The following is a 24,353-nucleotide window of genomic DNA, read 5'->3' on the forward strand; positions in this document are numbered from 1 at the left end:
CTTTTCGCATGCCCAACTTATGTTAGACTTTGTTTTACCCGACAGCTGGAAAATTAATGGTTATTTTTCCTAAGTGTCTATACCTACCTATCGCATATTATGTTTTACTAACATATCGTATTATGTATTTACTATTTATTTATTGAATTAAGAGGTAAATAATCAACTTGATGTGACTATCAATGACCAAGGAATCAGTTGGGGAGCAAGTGTTCTGGAGGACCTCGATTACGCTGATGACATAGTGTTGATATCGGCAACACTATGTCATCAGCGTAATCGAGAACACTAGCGAATTGCTGATGGCCAGATGGGCTTGCTCAGTTATTTTAGCCAGTAGGTCTAGTATAGGTTTGTTAGATTGTCGGAAACTATAAAAGTATACGTTTTCTCGCATACAAAGTTGCGCCTCTAGCGGAAACTATCATGCGACTTTTGACTGATAATGTATGCAGATGACAGAAGAAAACGTAAACTTTTAAAAGTACTAGACAGGCTGTGCTTAAATGTTCGAGACTGTTATTATTCTGAGAGATGTGCAGTGTCAATCACAGAGTACAACGAGTGTTATGTCATATCAACAGCGCTCCGCCGTCGTTCTGTCAGTGTCAAAGTCAAAACAGTTTTTTCCTGAAAGAAAATACTGATTTTCTTCGGAGTTTCAGCTTATTTTTAATTCAGGTTCAATAAAATTTATTGTATGCAGACTGGTCGTCAAGGCTAGACGTTATTCGGACGGTTCTATTTTACCTTGTGATTTCAGTATTATACTTAAAGTCAATAAACTTTTGTTTTACATATAATTTATTCGCCAAACAAAATGAAATGGACCATACATATTGAGGGAGGGCCAAGGCGAGTTAATCATGCGGCAGTGTGTATTGATGACAAGATATACTCTTTTGGTGGATACTGCTCCACCGAGGAGTATAAGGATTGGGACCCTATTCCAGTGCATGTCTTGGACACAAATACATTGAGATGGTCAGCTGTTGCTTACAAAGATAATGAAGTAAAGCCCTTCCAAAGATATGGACACACAACTGTTGCTTACAAAAATATTGTAAGTATGAAGTATTGTGTAATCTTGTATGATGTTCAATTCATTAGGCTCAGGCATTCTATTAATGTTAGTTATTTATTAAAAGCTAACAGCATTACCCAAATCTTTTAACGCTTTATTAAAAACTATACAAATTGGTACATTGGAGACTATAATAATATGTTGCATGATAAGTTGTTTAATTTTAGGTCTGTGTATGTAACAATAGATCATGTGTGATGATCTATTGTATTCTTAGCTATATTTAGTCAAAATCTGTCTAACAATGTTTTTCCAATAATTTTTCAGGTTTACATGTGGGGAGGAAGAAACAACGCAGTGGCATGTGTGACACTGTCCAGCTTTGATGTCAAAACATTAGAATGGAACATCCCTGATGTCACCGGAATGGTCCCCTACGCCAAAGATGGCCACTCAGCATGTGTTATAAAGAATAAAATGTACATTTTCGGTGGATTTGAATATCTCTCTGATCAATACTCACAAGAAGTCCACTGTTTGGATTTAGACACAATGGTTTGGACTCTAGTCAGCGCAAAAGGGACCCCTCCTTCGCATAGAGATTTCCACACAGCAGTGGCATTGGGAGAGAGAATGTATGTGTTTGGAGGCCGCGGTGATCTCAACAGTCCGTATGATTCCCATGAGGAGCTGTATTGCCCGCAGGTGCACTACCTGGACACAGTCAAAGAGGAATGGGTGGCGCTGACCCCCAGGGGAACATGGCCTGAAGGCAGACGCAGTCATTCTGCCTGTAAGTTTTGGTGACAGTTTCCTTGTTTCTATTTTACTCATCACAGTCACTGTAGATTAGATTGAAGCATGGATAAATTAATTTAATTTTTTTAAACAAGGTTTGAAGCCATATATGGAATCTGTGCTATAGTAATAATATGAGTATGATAAACTGTACTTTAATAAAATAATATATTTGTCTCTTTTTTTCAGGGGTTCGTGATGGCTACATGTACATATTTGGAGGGTTCAATGGCAATAGCAAGAACCATTTCAATGATCTCTATAGATACTCCGCTAAGGATAACTCCTGGGAGTACATTGAAGTCAAGGGTCTGGTTCCCTGCAAGAGACGCAGGCAGGCTTGCATTCTGTATGAAGATAAAGTGTACCTGTTTGGAGGCACTAGGTGAGAATTTATGATTGCCTCTAGAATAAATACTTGAAATTACCATTCCTTCTTGCACTAGCACCCTGTTTATCCAGTATATAATTTATTATGATTATATTTATATGCTTTTATTTATTATAACCAAATTTACATAAGGAACTGACCCTTTAAATACCTAAGACATGAACCTATACTATACATACATACATATGAAATGAGTACATAGCATCTGTAGGCCTTTTCCTAAGGACTGCCTGGAGAATGTCCAGACACTACATTTGTGGTCTCCTCTCAAGCAACAAAGGTCATCAATTCTTTTACAGACGAGAAATAGTAATAATTAATATTTAATTCCATTGTTTCAGCCCCGGCGGTCGCCAGGTAGTATCTGACGAAAATCAAGAAAGACTTATTGACAATAGCGACCTACACGTCCTAGATTACTCCCCGAGTCTGAAAACATTGTGTATTCTCTCAGTACTAGAAAACAACCTTGATCAGACCTGCCTACCTCGCGATATTATGTAAGTTAAATAACATTATACAATGCGTATGACGGCACATTACATATTCTTTGTCACTAGTTCAAGTTCAGTACATTAGACTTAATTTCCTGCTTATTTAAATACTTCAGTGACGACGTTACCGACAGAGTTTGTTTACACAACACACTAGCTTTTTCGCGCGAGTATCATATCGCTTTTAAAAGGGGCTACCCCTGAGAATTGCGCGATAAAAAGTAGCCGATAGCTTTTTGACTTAAAAGTAATTTGTCGCGTCGTGATGCTGTGTCGTCTCATAAGGCATTCGATGTTTATTACATTACCTACAACATTTAGCGTTGCCTCCCCGTTTCTCTGCCCACTCCCCTTAAATCGACATAATTTAGCACATTAAATAACTTGATTAATTTATTATTTTCAGCCTTGATATTCGCACAATGACGCAGCCAAACCGCATCAGCAGAACTATCAACCAAGCGGGTTAATAATCTTGAAGGACAGTAAGCACCATTTAATAATGGGATATACCTAGCATGTAAAAGTTTAATTCTTTTTAAGTTTATTCTTACAATTTGTAGTATTTTTATTTATAGTGATGTTAATTAACATTATAACTAGTATAAGAACTCAGATTACAATATATTCAAGTCATTATATTAACTACTCTTTGAATTGTTAAATTAGCACTTAATGTACAACTTGTATCAAATTAAATATTTCATGTGCTATAAAGCAACTTTAAATTTTTATTGAATTCCCATAACTTTTACCTTCATAATCAGCCAGTAATTCTCTACTGATAGACCTATGCAATTCGATGTATAAATGATCCACTTTTTTCATAAATATCAAGGCTACCCTGAGTCCTGACAATCGATTGTTCCAACCGTTCCAACATAATGTAACCATGGCTTGGAAGTAAAAATGATGTCTTGCTAGCTTGTTACAGATACTTTTTTTATTGGTCTGTGGTGAGAACCACTCTTTTGGTTTTCAGGTTTTAGTGACCTACACTTCGATAATATGATGTGATATGTACCTATCCTAAAGTATATCCTATTTCCATACTATTTACCATCTAGGCCACAACAAAAATTAAACCATATTTAGACTTCTTGAAACCTTTATTCATCACTTCAACAAAACAATTTTTCTTCTTACTGATCCTCTTTAACAATATGCTTCTGCCTCTCAGGCACATGAGGTACTGCGCCCGGTTTGCTGTGGGCTCGTCTATTAGCGTCCTTACGCTTCACCTTCTCCCGGATAGTGTGGAGTTCCTTCTGTGCGTTCATGATGTGTTTGGGCACGTGTCTGTGGCGCGCGATGCGGCGGATCTGCGGGTGGCTCGCGAACTTGTCTTTGAGCGCGTCCGCGTAGTTCAGGGCTGTTCGCTCGCGCGGCTTCAGCTGTAAAGGCGTTGCGATTAGTTGCATGGTTGAGGAACATTGAGTACTAGGGTAGTTAATGTATAGGTACAATTTTAATCATAATGTTTACTGGAAAACTTAGTGCCTCCATTCACGCATAATTTCAACATATTGGATGGCTATAGATCACATCCAGTGAGGTGCTTTGGGAGAGGCTTAGGTCCAGCAATGGACTACTATAGCTAAGTAATTTAGATTTTTGATATTTTGAAAATATTTCATGAAATAGACTATTGGTTTAGTTTTAAAATACTTACAACACCCAATTTCTCTGCAGCTCTGGCCTTCCACATCCTGATGTTCATTTCATCGGAACCGCTCAAGATGTATTTGTTGTCCAGAGACCACTTGACACAAGTCAGCCTCTGCATTCTCTTAGTGTGATAGACATCTCTGGAGTGACCCTTGAGGCTCTCGAATATCCTAACAGTTTTGTCATAGCTTCCTGCTACTAGTTCTCTACCGGTTGGTGCATAGTCCACATCAACCACTGCTGATGTGTGGCCCATGTGAATGTTGACTGGTTGTCCCAGTTTCCGTACATCAAATGTGTATAAACTGAAATGAGATAAAGAATAGGTCAGATTTTCTATCTTTGCATAAATATTGAAGTTAGGAATAGAATAGAATAAATCTTTATTCAAGAAAAACAGGAGGTTTACTATACTGAATCTGGGCTAATATAAAGGAATTATTTAATTGTCTCTTATAAAAAGTGATGATTTTCATGCTATACTGCATGTAAGTAAAGAAACAATATGAAAATGATGGCTGCTTGATAAGTAGAGTAGGAAAGAACAGAAACAGACCTAAAAATAGAGATAGCATGAGTCAGTCTGCCAATTTCTTATTGTTTCTTTATTCTTTTCAGTCATAGATAAGTTAAAAGGTACAAACTTATAATCTTCATTAGCTACAGTGAATATGAAGGCTTCCATGGGGTTCCAGGCCAGGGCGTTGGACCTCAGCTCCATCACTACCTTTCTCAGAGGACCGGACTCTCTGCAATCATACAGGATGATGCTTCTGTCACTGGCACATGCAGCCAGGAGATTTGTTTCCACCTGTGAACAGAAAGAAAGAAAACTAAATATTTCAGTATGCTAACTATAGTTAAAATCTAGCCAAAAAAGTTCATAGCATTTTTAAGAAGTGTTTGAAATGGGATTTATCAGATGCATAAGGTAAGTCAGTACTCAAAATCTGTTAACAGTGTGTCTAGTTGTTGTGGTAAGACTAAAACATTAATTATTATTTACCTGATTGAATGATACATGATGAAGACTGTCCACACCCCATTTGAAAACTTTAATAGGTTCACTTCTAGTATTCTCCCAAAGCTGGCAGTGTTCGCCACAAGTAGCAAATATTGGTTTGTTCTTCTGATGAGTGATACCACTCACAACAGACAAACTGAGTAATGTGTTTGTAGGATCCTCATCATCTTCAGTAACTATCTCTGACTTCCATGTTTTAATTGTTTTGTCATCACCAACACTAGTGAAATGCTCTCCGCTTGGTGTGAAGCATAAAGCTCTTACCCAACCCTCATGGGCTTGGAAGTGTCTAGTGCATTTCCTCTGAGCGAGGTCCCACAGTCTTATTTCCCCATCGAAAGCCCCGCTGGCGAGCACGGCGAGGCGGCTGGGGTGCTTCGACATGGAGGAGACTCCATCTCGGTGCCCATCTAAGTTGCCTATGAACGGTTTAGCAAATACTCTTTCTAATTTCGTGGCGTTTAGCGCTCTGACATATTCGCGGGGGGCTTCTAGAGGATGGAGGGTAGGGTCGTAGTTTCTTGGCACTGAAATGAAATAAATTGTTACTAGGTAATACCTCTGAATGCATGGGACACTAAATAATATTGGATTTTATCAAGAAACTTACTCTTATGGATATCACGTTTTGTAGCGCGGAGGTATTCATCGGGATTACGGCTGATAACCTTGATTTTAACGTTTGACATTTTGGAATATAAAGTTTCTGGACTTTATTTAGGAATATAGCTTCGGTGTTTGTCTTTTTATCTTGTTTTAAAACTTTGAAACTTAGATTACTAATCAAAACATAACCTCAAACAACATCAACAACGCGAAACCGAAAAGAAAATACGAACGAATGAATGAAAATGTGACTGTGAATTAAGTAATAGATGTCAAAATAAAATCTATTCTGTGAACTGTGAGTGAATGTTTTTTTTATTTATTGAAATTCGTTCATTCATTCATTCATGAAATGACTTTGAAAGCGGGTGGAAGTGTTGTCTTCTGTTTATATTAAACACTTTTGTTTTTTCTACTTTATCCAGTGTAAGTGCCAGTGTCTTCAATAGAAAACAATAGCGGAAAGTTTTCTTGTAATCTTGGGGCCCAAATTAGCTGGACGAAGGTTAGTAAAATATAATGTTCCATAAATGGTGCTTTTGAATCTTCTCTATCTTCATCTCTAGCAAAAAAGATATTATTTATGTTGTATGGAAATAATGAAAGTCGCTCTATGTATATTTTATCATCCTTAAAAAGCCCCTTTATTATGTTTAATTAATTAAAATGGCAATGCCTGTGCCTGCCCTGCCATGCATTCTGCCTATACAATAACATCTCTGTCTATGTACATTTTAAATTTTATTTACACAACAATTATTTACCCTTGGTTAATAATATACCTGTAAGTTGTCTTTTTATAATATTCAACTGTATTTGTTGCCAACAATCAATTTATTTATTTAAACTTTTTCTCCTTATAATTGACGTATATTTCTAAGGTTTAATAAACCAATGATTTGTACTATGAGAATAACATAAACACAGGCCTTATAGGTACTAAAATTGGTGGGCCAGCATGGGTTGGGCAGCAGTGCTACCCCACTTCCCAATATAATGTACTGCATCAGGGAATAATGGGATAACCCTTCGGAGCATGTAACACAATGTTTATCCATTACTAGATATCCTGTTGGGGACTCTTATCCAACATTTGGCAATTTCACCTGTAAAAGTAGGTACTTTAATTAACACTGTAATTTTTATTTTAAACACTAATTTTTAAACTAATGTACCATTACCACTATGGAACTATACCTAAGTAATCATAGAAAAAGCAGTGCGACTCCCTCCCCATAGACAAACCAATATGTACTTGGTTTTGTGGGATGTATTAGGTTAAGCTTATTTGTGAAATAAATATATTTATTCATTCATTTATTCATTATTCATTCATTATTCAAATAAAATAAAAAAACTTTTTTGATAATATCTATACAGGATCAAGCCTAGTGTGTAGACCACACTTATAAGCAATACAACTCTATATCCTACATATTATACAGCATGTAGATCTGTCATACATCATCACCATTTTAATAGCAAAAATATTACATAATTCTACCTAATACATTGCATTAATAGGTACCTAGTTATATACCCATGTAATAAATATTTATTTAACTATTATTAGCCTACTTAAATTCCAAAAATAAATTAGTTACTACGTACCTTTTAATAAAAAATATGAACACTAAAATAAGTACCTAATATTGCCAGAAGTCAACACCACACTTGCACCACAACATATTTATGATTTTATATCAAAGCTGTATAATCGATTTAATTAAATGGTTCCGTCTGTAAATACAAGAACATAATACTTACCTACATCGATATCTACCTGCACTAAATATTGTCATAAATTATATGTAATTTCTGACAGAACAGATTTACAAAAGTTAACAAAACTTCGTTGTTTAAACTTCTCAATTTTGAAGAAACGTATCTCCTGTGCTGTGGTAGTGCCCTCGCACTTGCATGTAGCCGGATTTTAAAATACCTATTAAATATTAAGCCACCCAGACGATGTTTTTTACGCGATTGCTCTAATAAAAATCGAAACCATTCAGAAGAGAATAAGCGTTTTTAACCATGTCGCACTGAACCCTAAAACGGTTGTTGATAAGGTCATCGTCTGTTCGCGTCTGAAATCATAATGTTGTAGGATAGTGCGATGACCTGACTCGGCTGCTGCTCAATGGAATTAATGGAATTACGCCCGCGAACATAATATAATAACATTTTATTTTTTAAATATATTTTTTACTCTACTATCACCTATCAGCCTATTACATATAGGTAGGCGCGTAATCTCACTTTTATCCCATTGTATAGGTCTACTTGAGCTAGACCGTACCGATTCTGAAGTAACTAAATACATAGGTAAAATAGTCTAAAATCGAATTAACATAATTTGATTCATCATTTAATAAATAAAGATTTCTTCTTATATATTTGCCTAAACCATTTCTATATTTGAAAAACCAGACGTATTAAAAATAATGAGCTATGTAGAACATTAATTACAGAGATAAAATGGTTCAGGATTTTGCATAAATAAACCGATCAATGACAATGTTCTGTTTTGGCAGGGCAGAGACCAAATTGATTTGAAAACCAGTCCCCATAAATAAAGTAAATAGTTAGGTATTAGGTACTTGGTACACATACTTAAATTCATAAAAAAATGCCCCAGGGATTTTTCTAGAAGATGCGTAGATAAATGGAACGGGCGCGAGTGATCTGTGTCACGTAGCCACGTCTCCCTATGACCGTGCACTGTAAATATCCTGTGGGATAGCCATAATGTGTCTATCAATTTATCCACACTAGTTTGCGAGGAGAATTAGCCGTAGGCAGATGTCGTCTGTAGCAAAATCTTCTTGGAAAATAATTTGTTCTTCTATGGGAAGTCCTTCATAGAAAGCTTGGGCACCTGCACACGAGAGGTGCAGCGAAACCTGGGCTGTCAGGTACTGACACTAGTCTGACTGGCTATAGTGCCACAAACTTATCTGTTCCGGTGAGAGCGAACTAAATTGGTCCATATAATCTATGTCAATATGAAATTCATTTAGTAAGTAATGAGGTATGGACCAATTTAGTTCGCTCTCACCGGAACAGATAAGTTTGTGGCACTATAATACCTTGACAGAGCGGTGACAATCCAAGTACAGCTCCAGTATTTGGCAGCAACCGACACGCTCAGGAGATGAATGGAAGACCCTGTCATATCTCTTATAAACTAATACCCACTATGCCCAGTATTCATCCAAATCAGTATGCCATAGTTATAGTGAACGACAGTAATATTCGGGAACATTTCCTATTTAAACTTGACAGTCTGACCGAGATAGAAGTATCTCGAAATCGATAACACTTCGCGTGCTCCCGCTAAATATGTTGTTGACATAATAATAATGTAACAGTTAGCGTATTATTATCTCTAACCATGCCCACCACCCGGTTATTACATTAGAAACATTCTAACTAGAGATAGGCACATGTAGTCTGATTGATATAACGCATGTTATCTTTACTTTAACGTAATATGGGTTTCAACGGGAACATGTAGGGAACAAGACGAACTATCATTTTATCATCGGATTTCAATTTATAGTCGGTACAAGTATACATAGAGGTATTCTGTTCTTTCATCCTGATCAAAATATATTTACGTACAATAAATTCTCACTGGTTCATGCACTACTCCACAGTGCAGTCACTGTAAGCACGTTTCCTTTGATTTGTTCACGTTTATAAATAGAACAGAACTATTTAACTATGTTAGAACGGTTACGGTTGACCAACACGAGACCGATACGAAACCGAGAAACGGTAAATAAGTTTGCAGAAAAGCAAAAACTAGTTTCTCCAAATATTCTGTAGGCTCAATCTATTGCCTCGCTAGATTGAAGATGGGAAAGCTGTGCCTCCTTTAAGAAGGTTAATGTTGTTCTCAATAATGTTTATTGGTTCGCGGACTAAATACCTCAATAACGTTGTATAGTTGGTGTGTGAATGAGGAATAGGGAACTCTTGGTGATTGAAAGTGAAAACTTGCTGATTCGTACACGATTGACGTGAAATTTATGGTCTAACTTTACATTTTATTCGTGTTAATGATGAGAGCAAAGGGCATGCAGCCGGTTTTATTACTTAGGCAGTAAAAATTAATCAACATCTCAACTGACACTCTTTAAAAACCACAAATTGATTTAATAACGCTTTTATGGTTTCAGATAATCACGTGAATCAGCATAATGATTCCTAGAAATATGAATATTGTCGGGGTCTTCGCTTTTGCGTTGATGCTGGGCCAGTCGTGGGACACTTCTGCGGAACTGTTCACTGCAATATCCGACGTAGAATACCTTCTAGAAACACATAAGAAAATTATTGATGATCTCGACTTGTACATAGAAAAGGAGGAGAGAAGACTGGGAAAATTAAAAAGGTATGTTATTCAGCATGCTTCTGGCCTGCTAGGTTGAGGACTGCAGAGTGCAGACACGTAAGTAGCCCTGAATGGTTGCTCGAAAAAGGCCTACTGTCATGGTGTCTTGCTTAGGTCCGGCAGTGACAGAGTAAGCTCTGGTTATGAGGAGGGCCAGCAGGGCTTACTATGTTTTGAAATGGGTAAACAATAAAATAACGGATTTATGTTTGCTGATACAAACATACAGTCCCAGAGCGGTACCTACGAACCATATACATACAAGTTACAAACATAAAAATATTATTTAAGTATCCTGTCATTCATTCCAACGGTATTTCTGTCGCCGATCTTGGCCAATTCCGAGACATACCAATGGATATGGTGTGATTTTATTTAAGTATGGTGTTTTTTCAACTGTATTCCCTATTTCAGAGATCTAACGCTGTACAAATTAGAACATGAAAAGGCTATGGAAGATATACCGAACTACTTAGGAAATCCTATTAACGCATTTACACTAATCAAAAGACTGACTTCGGATTTAGATACAGTTGAGAAGAACATCAAGATGGGTACAGGTATGTACAAAACGGTTTACTAGTCTAAGACAAAACTTAGGTACTAGTACTACACTATGTACAAACATAGGCATAGTATAAATTCATATTTATCGGTAGGCATCAAGAGTTGCTTGATGGTACAGGTTTCGTGTGATTTATAAAATAAATAAGTCATATGTATAATATTTATTTACTTAAAAAAACTTTTTCCTCATATCCAAGAGCATTGACCCCGTCATTTTAAGGTATCAAAAGGGACCCTAATATCCAGTAAATTAATATGCAATATGTTACCGTAAGTATAAGAAACCTGATTGCGTTTAACGTTATAAAAATAAATTAATTTTCTCTTCACAGAGCAATAATTTAGGCTCTGTTTAACATACCGCGGCGAAGTAACAAATTGGCATTTTGAATTTTCTGACTTATTTAGGTATTCCACTTTCAAAAAAACTGATCCATATCACATCAAACACCCACTATTTAAATTCCACTCATTCGCACGTCCGGTGAATACAAGTTTTTCTTCTTTTTCCACAGAATACATAAAGAACATAACTTCTAACCGGCCAGGAGTCAAGTATCCAACCAATGAGGATCTAACCGGCGCCGCGCAGGCGCTCACCCGGCTCCAGACCACCTACCATCTGGACACCAGGGACTTGTCCGAGGGGATACTGAACGGTGTGTCTTACAGGTATACCAATGGTCAAAATAATAGGGAAATTTTGTGCGGTTTCTGCCATGTCGAATAATAGCCCAAGCCCTGCGCCATGGTGGCGGTATCAAGGTCGATGAACTCGTTGAATTTATGGGCAATCGCGATATAGTGACCATAACTACGTCGATAACGGACCCGTGCAGCGGGGACAAAAGGCCTAGCACGCAAGAACCACAAAATTTTTAGACAGCAAAATGATTGAACTTTGTTTGAAAAAAAATGAAATAATTAGGTAGCGCAGGTTTACCTTATTATTAGGTACTGTTACAATACCACATGATTATTGTTACAATGTAACCTATGCAACAGTAGTATTCTAGTCTAGACCTTGAATAAGTTGAATGTGTTACGAACCGTGAGAGCTTAGAGCTATGAATTAAATCTAATACTAGCGGTACTTGTAGTTTTTATCACAATAAAATGAGCATTCAAAAGACAATAGCTGACAATGCATTCTTCAAACTTAACTCCCACATTATCAGCTAATCAAGCTCGCAAAAACTATGGCATTTGTAAATGCAATTAGTGTTTATGGTTAGATAAGGTGACTGATCATAAACCTCGTTAATTTTATCTGTTATATAATTAACATTAGACAAAGACAATTATCAAATTTCATGCCTAATTTAGTATTGCATGTATCCGATCGTTTATGTCTGGTAACTTTCTATTGCTTTATTGCGAAAGTGACCAAAGATGCATGTCAAAAACACTAACATGAAAGCTAAGAGTCTGTAACCTTTCGAGTGTGTTAAAAATAAGTAACAAGCTCTGTTCATTTTATAAATTCAAGCTCCAAATTTTATTTATATAATTTGCTCATAACTGCATGTCGACTTTCGGAAGCCTATTTTAATGGTACATAAAAAAATTGGTGCACAGCACTGAAAATCGGAAATGATGTAGGTAACCCTGAAAGATGGTATGGCTGATTTTTCACTAGGCATCTAAACTACAAAAATTTTATATACTTACTTATTCAATAACGCCTTCATCTATTACCGATTACCTATCGATTGACAGAGGAATAACTCTGCTAACCATACACCCAAAACTCTATAACAAATTAATATTTTTTCCGACCGAGATATCTTTCGGGTCCTATATTTTGACAAAAATTGTCAAGTTCCTAGGTGTGGTCCAAACATAACGAGACCTTTTGCCCAGCAGTGGGACACAAATTAGGCTATAAAAAAAACCTTAAAAATACATAATATATTTCTACCTCCCCAGTACCCCCATGTCCACCAGTGACTGCTACGAGCTGGGCCGCGCCCTCTACAGTATGAAAGACTACAAGAACGCGCTCGGTTGGATGATGGAAGCTCTACGGAAGTATAGGGAAGACGAAGAGCTGTCTTTCACGAAGATCGATATCATTGAATATATCGGGTTTGCGCACTATTTGTTGGGTGCGTATTTTTGTGTTGTGTTATTAAAAATAACAAAAATTAGGTTGTAAAGCAATTTGGAGATTTAAATCGGGTTGAAAATGGAAGATATTAATTCTCAGGACTGAATAATATGCATAGTACCTACTTGCTAATATTATAATGATATTTTTGTACTTTATCACTCGGAAATATACGAAGTGATCTTTATGTTAATTGTTAAATGCGAAAAGCTACCCTTACTAGCGCGTAATGCGCAGAAGACACTATCCTTCTTACCGTTTGAGACAAGTGTGAAATGTGTCGAAACTAGGCCATTTTGTTATTCTTTCATGATACGATGTGTCCCTAATATATGCAACACCAATTAAACATAAAAATTTCCCCCAGACGACGTAAAGTCCGCCATGGAATGGACCAAGCGCCTGCTAGAGCTGGACCCGGAGCACGACCGCGCGCTCGGGAACGTGCCGCACTACGAGAAGTCACTCGCAGAGGAGAAGCACAACTTGAACAAGAAACGACGAGGGGTAAGACTACTACTTACTGTCTTGTTACTGTAGTTGCTGTTGTTTATGGTACTAGTAGTAGTGATTAGAGCGCTGCGTCCTTAGGCCGCATTGGCGACGTCACCAGCTAGGTACGTATCCAAGTGGTTAAAATTGAAATGTATCAAAAATAACCCACTTGGCGACGGTATGGCAATATGGCCATATAATTATGTAGAAGCGTGACCATAACCGATAGATCCGTACGTGGCTATAGGTTAATCTGGTAGTCTGGTATTGCTACATTTAGCGACGGGAATTCGGCTAACAGGAAAAAGCCTTTAGAAAGAAAGAAAGATAAAACTTTATTTGACAATGACAGCAATCATACTTAATTATATACACCATAATACAGAACTTACGTATAAATTTGCTGTCCGCCAAAAAGGCGTCCACTCAGCTATTGCAGCGCCCTTGACCACAGCCAAGGACACTGCGCTGGTGTTTCAGTGGAGGCCTCTTTAGTAGTGACGCACAATAACATTAAATAAACAAAAAAAACGAAAGACTTACAAACACAAGTGAAACAAAGTGATAAGTGCGCGAGCGACGACATTGAGGCGGAGCTTTATGAAATAAGGGTATAGTTAAGTGAAGCAAACGCCTGCTCGAGCTGGACCCGGAGCACGAGCGCGCGCTCGGGAACGTGCCGCACTACGAGAAGTCACTCGCAGAGGAGAAGCAGAACTTGAACAAGAAACGACGAGGGGTGAGACGGCTTAAGATGTTTATACTAGGGAAAGACGGTAGGACAAAATTTGACGTGTTAAATATTGTGCCTTTAGGTGGAATTTCTGCAAACGCTAAACATATTTAGTAGCCTGTCAAACGTTTGTCAGTTGGTACAAAATATGTATATTTAAAATTTGACTTAAATACAATTTTAAATACGTTTAGCGTTTGGTAAAAGTGACCCTTTAGAGTCTGTCCATTCTGGCATATTTTACATAATTTATAAGCACAAACATAAAAAATATACAACAATAACGGTTATCAAAGCTATACTGTTACGCGTCGCTTGAAAGAAACGTTAGTAAGGAAGTAATGAAATCAAACACAATCTCAGTACAGTAGGCTGGAGTCTAGTTCCTGGATAGAGTCAACTGTGTGTGACCCTTTGTTATCGTTATCGATTTTATAGTTAAGTATGTAGTTATTGGAAAAAAACATTAATACCGTCAAAGTGAAAGCAGGAAATGCATCAAATTTAAAACATCAGAAAAAAAAATATTGAACTTGAAAGGGTTGTCTGCAAATAAGGTTAAATAAAAAAAAGTTTGAGTTGCCTAGTACCTATTACATTACTTATCCAGTATAGAAGCACAAGATCTATATTGATTTTTATGAAACTTGTCTGTTCGTCTTCGCCCAAAAACTTTCGCTAAAGCTTGATTTTTTCCTAATCTCTTAGGAAACCGGTGAAGACGAAGAAGAAGCGAACAAGCCCAAGAAGGTATCCGGCTACCTGCAGGAGCGCAAGAACTACGAGGCTTTATGTCGCGGGGAGATGGATATACCCGCGCACATCGCTATGAGGTAATGGAAGAAACGATTATTTATATCGCTATGAGGTAATGGAAGAAACGATTATTTATATCGCTATGAGGTTAGAGAAGAAATATTTATTTATGTTTACGTGTACACCAAGTTAGTTGAAACCCTTCTAAGCTACATCGCTAAAAGAGTAAGTAGGTAATCTGGAGTGGTAATAGGGAATATGCAAGTGGTTCAAATAAAGTTCAAATATTATTTATAATAAACTTTGTTATTTCATAATTACGAATCCATCAATATTTTTAATTATAATTTATTTTTGAGCAAGTAAATGAAGTTGAAAAGTACAAAAAAACTTCGGTAAATTCTAACTTCAGAGAAACGTCACCCATTTTCTTAGGGCGGATGTGACGTCAAAATTCTTTATATATCAATCTCAGAATAATAACTTCTTTGCGTTTACGGCGGAAGTTAAATAAATGTCAAGTGTAAACAAAGAAATTTTAATGTCACCGAGTGTTTGTGATGCTCGTTGTGATCAGATACGATGATCACATAAAAATTCTTCCAATAGATCCTAGCCTCCTATAACCTCTCCACTTCTTGTTTGATATGCTTGTTTGTTTGCAAAGTTTAGGACTTTTATATTTTTTGTTGGTAGTGTATGGGCTGCCACTAGTTGTTCTATTGTAATGAGGCGTTAACAGCCATTCGCTAGTCAACGAGCCACTCAAATATGCTCCATATTGCAACACTATAAAATTAAATTAGTATTGTAAGTATTATGACAAGTTGCTCTTTCTACTTTTAGGTTATAATGGCAGTCGTTAGTATATTTCAAAAGTTGTTATTTTTGTAGACTTAAATTCGGGGATAATCATGTAACATGTGAAAGAAAACATCGTGAGGAAACCTCAATATTTAGATTAAGCACATTTAGATATGTGAACCCACCAATCCACAGTGGACCAGCGTGGTGGGAAATGGTCCAAGCTTAGGAAGTGGGTTCAGACCTTTGATATATGCACAATGGTTCCATTCAAGAGAGCCAGGTGCAGGTTTTTACACCCCCACAGATAATAGAATAGAATGACCCACAAACTACTGCACCCACAAACTAGTCTCTCTTACTGAGAACCAAAGTTACAGTAAGTACTTACATACAATACAAATATTACCTACTTTATGTTCATATTGCCATAATAGCGTAATATTGTGTACAAAGGTCCTCTGGTTTGCGCGCTCCCATTTCAAAAGAGCTACTAGTAGCTATTTACGAGCTCCCATTACAAAACAGCCACTGGTCACACTTTATTACCATTACAAAAAAGCCACTGATCACACTTTATACACTTCCTTTTTCGTTTGTTACCATGACAACATTGTTTTGTTGAAAATACAAAAGTACTCTGTGATTACTTGATTAGGTAAAAAATCTATGCCGACTGACGGGACTCATTATTCTGAGCCGTGAAATTAAAAGATTATGACGTCATCACGTCACACCAGCCCGCCATCCTGACGGGAATTTCAAAGTGGTCGTGATGGTTGTAATTTTTTAACTTTCTTTAAAATACCTTAAATTACTTATTTTGGCGTTGAATTTTTTTTTACTATAATAAGGTGATGTAAAACTATCCAGTAAAAGTATTAAAAAAAATTAGGCATATTCCCTATTGACCAGCTACATTTGTTAAAAAACTGATTACCTTTGAGTTCTTGTGTGGCAACAACAAACGTAGCATGGTTACCATATTGTCGATTTTCAAATTTCGATCGTCGGTAGTGATTGTAATTTGTAACACACACAGAAGACAGCCGATGACAATAATTAATTTCCTAATTGCAATTTATACATAGGGTGTTGCAAAAAGGGCATACTAAGCTGAAACCTACGTGTGCAGCATGATATAACTATTGACATTCTCCATAGTAAAAAGACACGTGACCAACAAAGTTTCTATTGAAAAAGATTTTTTCGCGAATTTTGATTTTCTGATATCAGTTTCGGGCTTCGATATACCATGCTGCACACGTAGGTTTCGGCTTAGTATATACCCTTTCTGCAACACCCTGTACAATAAACACTACGACGTGAACTCATATATTTTCTTATTAATTCCAGGTTAAAGTGTTGGTACACGACGGACAACCACCCGTTCCTGAGGCTAGCGGCCATCAAGACGGAACAAATGTACATCAAGCCGGACATCTTCATATTCTATGACGTCATGAGCGACGCGGAGATCGAGCATATCAAGGATATGGCTAGGCCACGGGTAAGCTTATTACACACATACTGATCACTACTTTAATCCCCGAAGGGGTAGTCAGTGGTGAAGTGAGTCACGCGCTTTTCGCTATACATTTGTACTCAAGTGATAGGTCGCGAGCCGCATCGCCGTTTTTAACGAGTACAATGCTCACACACCCGTACACATATAGAATGTAGGTTGCCTCACGATGTTTTCCTTAAAAATGATGTTGGATACAGCCAGGAACCATTTATAAATATTATGTAATAATGAATGAAGATGTAATCTGCGAAGCGAGCCGCTTTTCATTGAAAATTGAAATTTGTACTCACATGATAGGTCGCGAGTCGTATCGCTGTTTTTGAATGATTCTCCCTCATATCATCTAATTACTTACATTCATTGTCAGTTCAAGCGCGCAGTGGTGCACGACCCGGCGACGGGCGAGCTGGTGCCGGCGCACTACCGCATCAGCAAGTCCTCCTGGCTCAAGGACGAGGAGCATCCTATAGGTAAACAGCATTACGTGGTAAACCTGACCCCCCTCAGAAGCATTGTTAGTATGAGAGGGGGGTCAGGTTTCTCTGCACCTGACCGTACATCGCAGACACGGCCATCCGACCCCAAACTAAGCAGAGCCTGTTATATGCCAGTATCGGTCAGCTGATATATCTACACAAATACATAGATAGATACATATTACATATAAATATCACACCCAAGGCCCGAGTACAAAGGTCTAGTGTCTTTAAACAAATACACTTTCCTTAAAGACAACTAGCGCTACCACTGAAAAGCAATGATTCTGTGATTGCTTTACAACAGGGTGTCTGCTTCCTGCATGGCAAATTTCTAGAAAGTCTGATCAGTAGTTTTATGTTAAAAAATAAAAAAATGGTTACTTACAAACTTTTGGGTTTACGTTATTAATAGGACTTACTAAAAGTATATTTCTTACAGTGGAGCGTATATCCCGTCGGGTGACCCACATGACACAACTGGACATGAGATCGGCGGAGGAACTGCAAGTGGTCAACTACGGCATCGGAGGCCACTACGAACCACATTATGACTTCGCACGGGTAAGAATATTTCTGCTATTGCAATAAGATAAGAGCTACTGTAGAGTGACCTTCTTGCGATCGTTTCTGGCGCTGAAAGGGATAAAATAGAAAATAGGTGGCATCATGAAAATAAATTAGAAGAGTGTACCAATGTTAATATTTGTGCATAGATGAAATAATGTGTCTCTATATTCCAGAAAAGAGAAAATGCGTTCGTTAACTTTCCCGGGAACAGAATCGCTACAGTACTATTCTACGTAAGTATCGTTTTCATACCAATATACATACGTTATTTATCAAACCAAAGAATATTATTTTCAAAGTTGAGTTATTTGATCATAAAATCTTATAAACAAGATTAAGTGTAAGATTTTATCAATAAATAATTGTAATTATAAAAAAAAACATAAAATCACCACCTACCCCCACCCCACAGATGTCAGACGTGGCGCAAGGCGGCGCCACAGTGTTCACGGAGCTAGGCCTCAGCCTGTCTCCCGTCAAGCGGGCGGCGGCTTTCTGGCTGAACCTTCATCCTTCTGGCGAGGGCGACCTGGCGACCCGGCATGCGGCCTGCCCCGTGCTTAGAGGGTCTAAGTGGGGTACTGTATCTATCTTGTTACTAGTACTACTAGGGATATAAATTAGGGTAGAATTTTACTTGTGTATTGAGAGGCGGCTGATCAATGTATCCGATAAACCTACTGTGCAGTGGGCACTTTAAATTAAGGGACCAACTTTGAAATTAAATCAGTAAGTTTGTCGGGCACAGATAAATTTCCCTGCTGTATATAGTCTACTCTTGCATACTGAACAGATAGGATAGCACCCTTAGTACTGTGGGCATTTCGATTTTACTCATAAATTTTGCATTCACATTTGACATCTAACCACTAAATTACCATTTCACTCTCAAGATTATACCTATCCCCACCAAAATAACTGAAGACGACTGAACAATAACAAAAGAATCTATTCTTTCCAGTATCAAACAAATGGATCCACCAAGGCGGTCAAGAACTCATCAAACCTTGCGGGACAGAGTACCAAGAGGAGGGCTACATTCACAAAGTGGCCAAGCCCGTGCCGAAGACATCCAGGTAGTTAAACCTCTTTCTACGCATCCTCCTTGCAAATAATCCGTAAAAAAGTTTAAGACATTGTACCAGCCAGTGCGTAGAGATAAATACTCCTTTTGAACTGCCGTCGAATCCGTAAAATAGGGAATATGCATAATTTTTTTTAATACTTTTATTGGATAGTTTTACATCACTTTATTATAGTAAAAAAAAATTCAACGCCAAAATAAGTAATTTAAGGTATTTTAAAGATAGTTAAAAAATTACAACCATCACGACCACTTTGAAATTCCCGTCAGGATGGCAGGCTGGCGTGACGTCATAATCTTTTAATTTCACGGCTCAGAATAATGAGTCCCGTCAGTCGGCATAGATTTTTTACCTAATCAAGTAATCACAGAGTACTTTTGTATTTTCAACAAACCAATGTTGTCATGGTAACAAACGAAAAAGGAAGTGTATAAAGTGTGATCAGTGGCTGTTTTGTAATGGTAATAAAGTGTGACCAGTGGTTGTTTTGTAATGGGAGCTCGTAAATAGCTACTAGTAGCTCTTTTGAAATGGGAGCGCGCAAACCAGAGGACCTTTGTACACAATATTACGCTATTATGGCAATATGAATATAAAGTAATATTTGTATTGTATGTAAGTACTTACTGTAACTTTGGTTCTCAGTAAGAGAGGCTAGGGTTAGTGGGTCATTCTATTCTATTATCTGTGGGGGTGTAAGAACCTGCACCTGGCTCTCTTGAATGGAACCATTGTGCATATCTCAAAGGTCTAAACCCCCTTCCTAAGCTTGGACCATTTCCCACCACGCTGGTCCACTGCGGATTGGTGGGTTCACATATCTAAATGTGCTTAATCTAAATATTGAGGTATCCTCACGATGTTTTCTTTCACATGCTACATGATTATCCCCGAATTTAATTCTACAAAAATAATAACGTATTACATAGGTACATATTATCTTTTATTTATAATAAAAACTTTTCCGCAGCTGGCCACAGTTTACTCGTTCATACTGCGTAATAAATTTAATGTGTCCAGTTCTTCTGATTACGAGAAATCTTCTATAACTTAATTTAGAAAAAAATAACAACTTTTGAAATATACTAACGACTGCCATTATAACCTAAAAGTAGAAAGAGCAACTTGTGTCATGTTCATGTCATAATAATACCTACTTACAATACAAATTTAATTTTATTGTGTTGCAATATGGAATATGGAGCATATTTGAGTGGCTCGTTGACTAGCGAATGGCTGTTTACGCCTCATTACAAAAGAACAACTAGTGGCAGCCCATACACTACCAACAAAAATATAAAAAGTCCTGATTTTTGCAAACAAATAAGCATATCAAACAAGAAGTGGAGAGGTTATAGGTGGCTAGGATCTATTGGGAGAATTTTTATGTGATCCATCGTATCTGATCACAACGAGCATCACAAACACTCGGTGACATTAACATTTCTTTGTTTACACTTGACATTTATTTAACTTCCGCCGTAAACGCAAAGAAGTTATTATTCTGAGATTGATATATAAAGAATTTTGACGTCACATCCGCCCTAAGAAGATGGGTGACGTTTCTCTGAAGTTAGAATTTACCGAAGTTTTTTTGTACTTTTCAACTTCATTTACTTGCTCAAAAATAAATTATAATCAAAAATATTGATGGAGGCGTACTTATGAAATAACAAAGTTTATTATAAATAATATTTGACCTTTATTTGAACCTCTTGCATATTCCCTATTATGAGAAGGTTAGAAGTAACATTCTATTTTTAAAAAAACGTCAGTAGATTTTAACCTACTTGATCTGCATCTGATATTGCATTCGATTTCGAATCCTATTTTTTTTTTTGCTTAGTAATGGCCATAGCTACCGACTGTAAAAAAAGCTACGGTGTTTTAGTTTAACGGCTACCTAAATTATGTAAAACGAGAAAACAATACTGTGTTCCTTGAGGGTAACTCTTTTTTGTATTAGAAAAGGAGTTTTAAATATCAAATAAGATAAGTTTAAAGTACAAAGTATTACAAACATAACAAATACCTAAACATAGTTCAAAGATAAAGTGAAAAAAATATTTGCTAAAGTTTAGTCAATCATGCAGCCAGTTTATATTGCCTAAATTTATTCAATTAATTATTTATGTATCTTATTTACATATGTATAAAACCTACCTAAAATGCTTTGTGTTATGGTTATAAAACATAGATAAATAATTTTCCCAAGTTAAGTAGATTCACAACTTATAGCCAGTTTATGAAAAGGCTATTAGAAGTTAACCATGGATAAAATGTATTACATATATCTGGAGCCTATTTGATTATGCATATTAACACCTTCCCCATAGATGTAAAATTGTATATTAACTTCCAATTTCCCTTTTTAAACAAGTCCGTGTTTTTGAATCTCTGAAAACGAATACAGAGTGTACTTATTAGTAAGATTTATATTCTAAGCTGCGCCAACATCGGCTATGGTGTAAACATACTGTTACATAATTATGACAAAATCGTGTGATTATAAAGTTGCATTTATAAGTTAATAAATATTTTAAATAATTTTACTATTTACAGAATTTAATACATTATAAGTAATTATGTTGATTATTAAGTTTATCTTTAGTTTGTTATTTAGTGCCAATTTATTTTAGTGAAGCCAATAAAATACATTTATACTAAAATTTAAATATGTTTCCTTCTCATCTTCAATCATTAATTTAAAACGACTCAAATGCAAAATTAAGGTAATCTAACCTCATAGTTCAACTCATTCTCTTACAGTAGTATCACAGTTAAATAATGATGTATATTATAAGTAGTCGCATTATAGAAATAATTAACACATAGTCGCGTATTCCTTTAGGTCGCTATCTTCATTTGTTATACCATTTCTGCATTCCATCCTCGTCTTGAGTTGATCATCTTCTTTCGACATTTGAAGTGAGGAGAGCAATTTAAGACAACAAAAACGTTACATATAGAATTAGCCTTATACTGTACATAACATTCCTGTTGTTTATACATTACCCTAAGCTTCACATTCTGTCTTGTTTGCGTAACTTCAGCTTCTTCCGTAGATTGTTAGAATATTTCAGAACAAACAAAGTAAGTACATGCATGATTGGTCTTTAGCATTGCACCCTACTGTGTTTGCTGTGAACTACTCTATGTTATTCCATGTCTTCATTTCTTGATATAACTTATAGCAGCAGTTTGACATGCAGAGGGTTAGTTAGTACTCTAAGCATACATACATATGCATTTAAATGTAAATTTATGCCTTCTCACCTGAATGGTCAGAGATAACACTAGTGATCTAAGCACATTTCAATATGTAATTACCTACATTGAACATTATTGGTAATCATCATCATCGGCCTATATCAGTTTACTGCTGGACGTAGGCCTCTCCCAAAGCACACATCTAAATCTATAGATTAATTATTTATTTATATACATTAATTATTATTTAAAATACAAAAGTAACCTCCCTGTAAACGTACATGGCTATTCCAATTCTATGGATCGTCACTTGTTTTCTATTAATAGAGAATACACGTGTAAAGCTAATTGATCGGCAATCTCCGAGAGAATCGGATTACAGGAGCCCGCTGTAGCGCTAATCTATCCACTTGTTTCAATTTATAAGCCGACGGAAATAGAAAGCTTTTACAGTTTCACAACACGATTATTATGAATTCAATGTTCTTTAATTATTAGGTAGGTTACTTTCTACAAAAATGGCCAATGGTATTTTTTGTCGATCCTTAGAAAACCAAATTTCTCATCAAAAAGTTGCACAGAAATTTAAATATTCTTACCTTTTTACGTAGTAGGTAGGCCTAGTCTACACGGGCAACACACTACAAATTTAAATCTAATAACATATTTCCACAATCACATCGGTCGATATTTAAACAAATCTTTCTAACTTGGACTATAGCATATCCCTATAGCAGCAGTACCTACTAACGAATAATGCTATCTCGTGTATCAGACTGATAACTTCAGGTTTCACATTTCATTGTCAAAGTGTAATAGCGCTTTGTTAGGTCAACCATATGATTGCGCGGTCCGGTTTCATCAATGGATTTCTGATTCCCAGAAATATGTTTACGTAAGCCTCAGTCTTCTAGCATTTGGCTTGCCTATGTAGGTATTTACCAATGTTTAACCCTTCTGGGTAACCACTAACGGTAACGAAAGTACTTATTAAGGGACTGTACCTACCTAATCTATGAAACTGCAATACATAGATATAATATCAACACTGTAAGTTCTGAATAATCTAAACTTTACTACATCGAAGGGCTAGCACGGGGCGCATTTAACACGTGGCTCGTTCTTGAGGCTGCGCGATGCAAAACTTTTATCACGTCTTAATTGCACCCATGCTAGCCATGAAATATTATGGTAATTACCTATATTAAATTAAAATTAAAAGAGGAGCAACTTGTAAGTTGTAGATAATGTAAAAACTAATTTTGAAAAGATAATGGACTTTCTGTGCTGTTCACAGTACCTGGTTAAATGATTCTATTACTTCAGTAGTAAAGCCAGCTGTTATACCCAGTTGTAAACTAATTAATTTCAGACCCACTGAAACCTGAAACATGGCACTAAATCAAACAAACCCTATTCGAATTCAAAGTTATTCATAAAGTTTGCAGGTAGGTAATTTACATAACGGCTTAACTTAACTCACCAATCTTAACAGCAATTAAAGTCACTAACACTCACTTAACTTTCTGTTTTAGTTGTTTTACTATTCAGATTACAGAACAATTTCAGAAAAGCTATTCATTGAATAATTGCGAAATATGGCAAGGGCTTGGAC

General features: G+C 36.6%; 3 protein-coding genes across 3 annotated transcripts; 2 read left to right on the forward strand and 1 right to left on the reverse strand.

Moving 5' to 3' along the window:
- Window positions 1-602: 602 nt before the first annotated feature.
- Window positions 603-3,428, forward strand: LOC105387385 (kelch domain-containing protein 3). Its single transcript, XM_038119361.2, has 5 exons — window positions 603-1,063; window positions 1,352-1,817; window positions 2,012-2,207; window positions 2,555-2,713; window positions 3,114-3,428. The coding sequence occupies exons 1-5, from the start codon at window positions 821-823 to the stop codon at window positions 3,175-3,177; spliced, it is 1,128 nt and encodes a 375-aa protein (XP_037975289.1). The 5' UTR covers window positions 603-820; the 3' UTR covers window positions 3,178-3,428.
- A 369-nt stretch (window positions 3,429-3,797) lies between these two features.
- LOC105387384 (DDB1- and CUL4-associated factor 13) lies at window positions 3,798-6,238 on the reverse strand. The gene is made up of 5 exons (XM_011558101.3): window positions 6,010-6,238; window positions 5,382-5,926; window positions 5,020-5,186; window positions 4,380-4,680; window positions 3,798-4,101 (listed from the first exon to the last, which is right to left on the reverse strand). Exons 1-5 carry the CDS (start codon window positions 6,086-6,088, stop codon window positions 3,850-3,852), a joined length of 1,344 nt encoding a protein of 447 aa, XP_011556403.3. The 5' UTR covers window positions 6,089-6,238; the 3' UTR covers window positions 3,798-3,849.
- A 101-nt stretch (window positions 6,239-6,339) lies between these two features.
- Window positions 6,340-19,657, forward strand: LOC105387404 (prolyl 4-hydroxylase subunit alpha-1). Its single transcript, XM_048624662.1, has 13 exons — window positions 6,340-6,510; window positions 10,190-10,404; window positions 10,819-10,964; window positions 11,487-11,643; window positions 12,901-13,079; window positions 13,449-13,588; window positions 15,018-15,142; window positions 17,226-17,379; window positions 17,765-17,867; window positions 18,316-18,437; window positions 18,617-18,676; window positions 18,856-19,021; window positions 19,405-19,657. Exons 2-13 carry the CDS (start codon window positions 10,211-10,213, stop codon window positions 19,521-19,523), a joined length of 1,665 nt encoding a protein of 554 aa, XP_048480619.1. The 5' UTR covers window positions 6,340-6,510; window positions 10,190-10,210; the 3' UTR covers window positions 19,524-19,657.
- Window positions 19,658-24,353: the final 4,696 nt, after the last annotated feature.

Source organism: Plutella xylostella, chromosome 12 (genome assembly GCF_932276165.1).
Source record: "Plutella xylostella chromosome 12, ilPluXylo3.1, whole genome shotgun sequence".
Classification (NCBI taxonomy): Eukaryota; Metazoa; Arthropoda; class Insecta; order Lepidoptera; family Plutellidae; genus Plutella; species Plutella xylostella.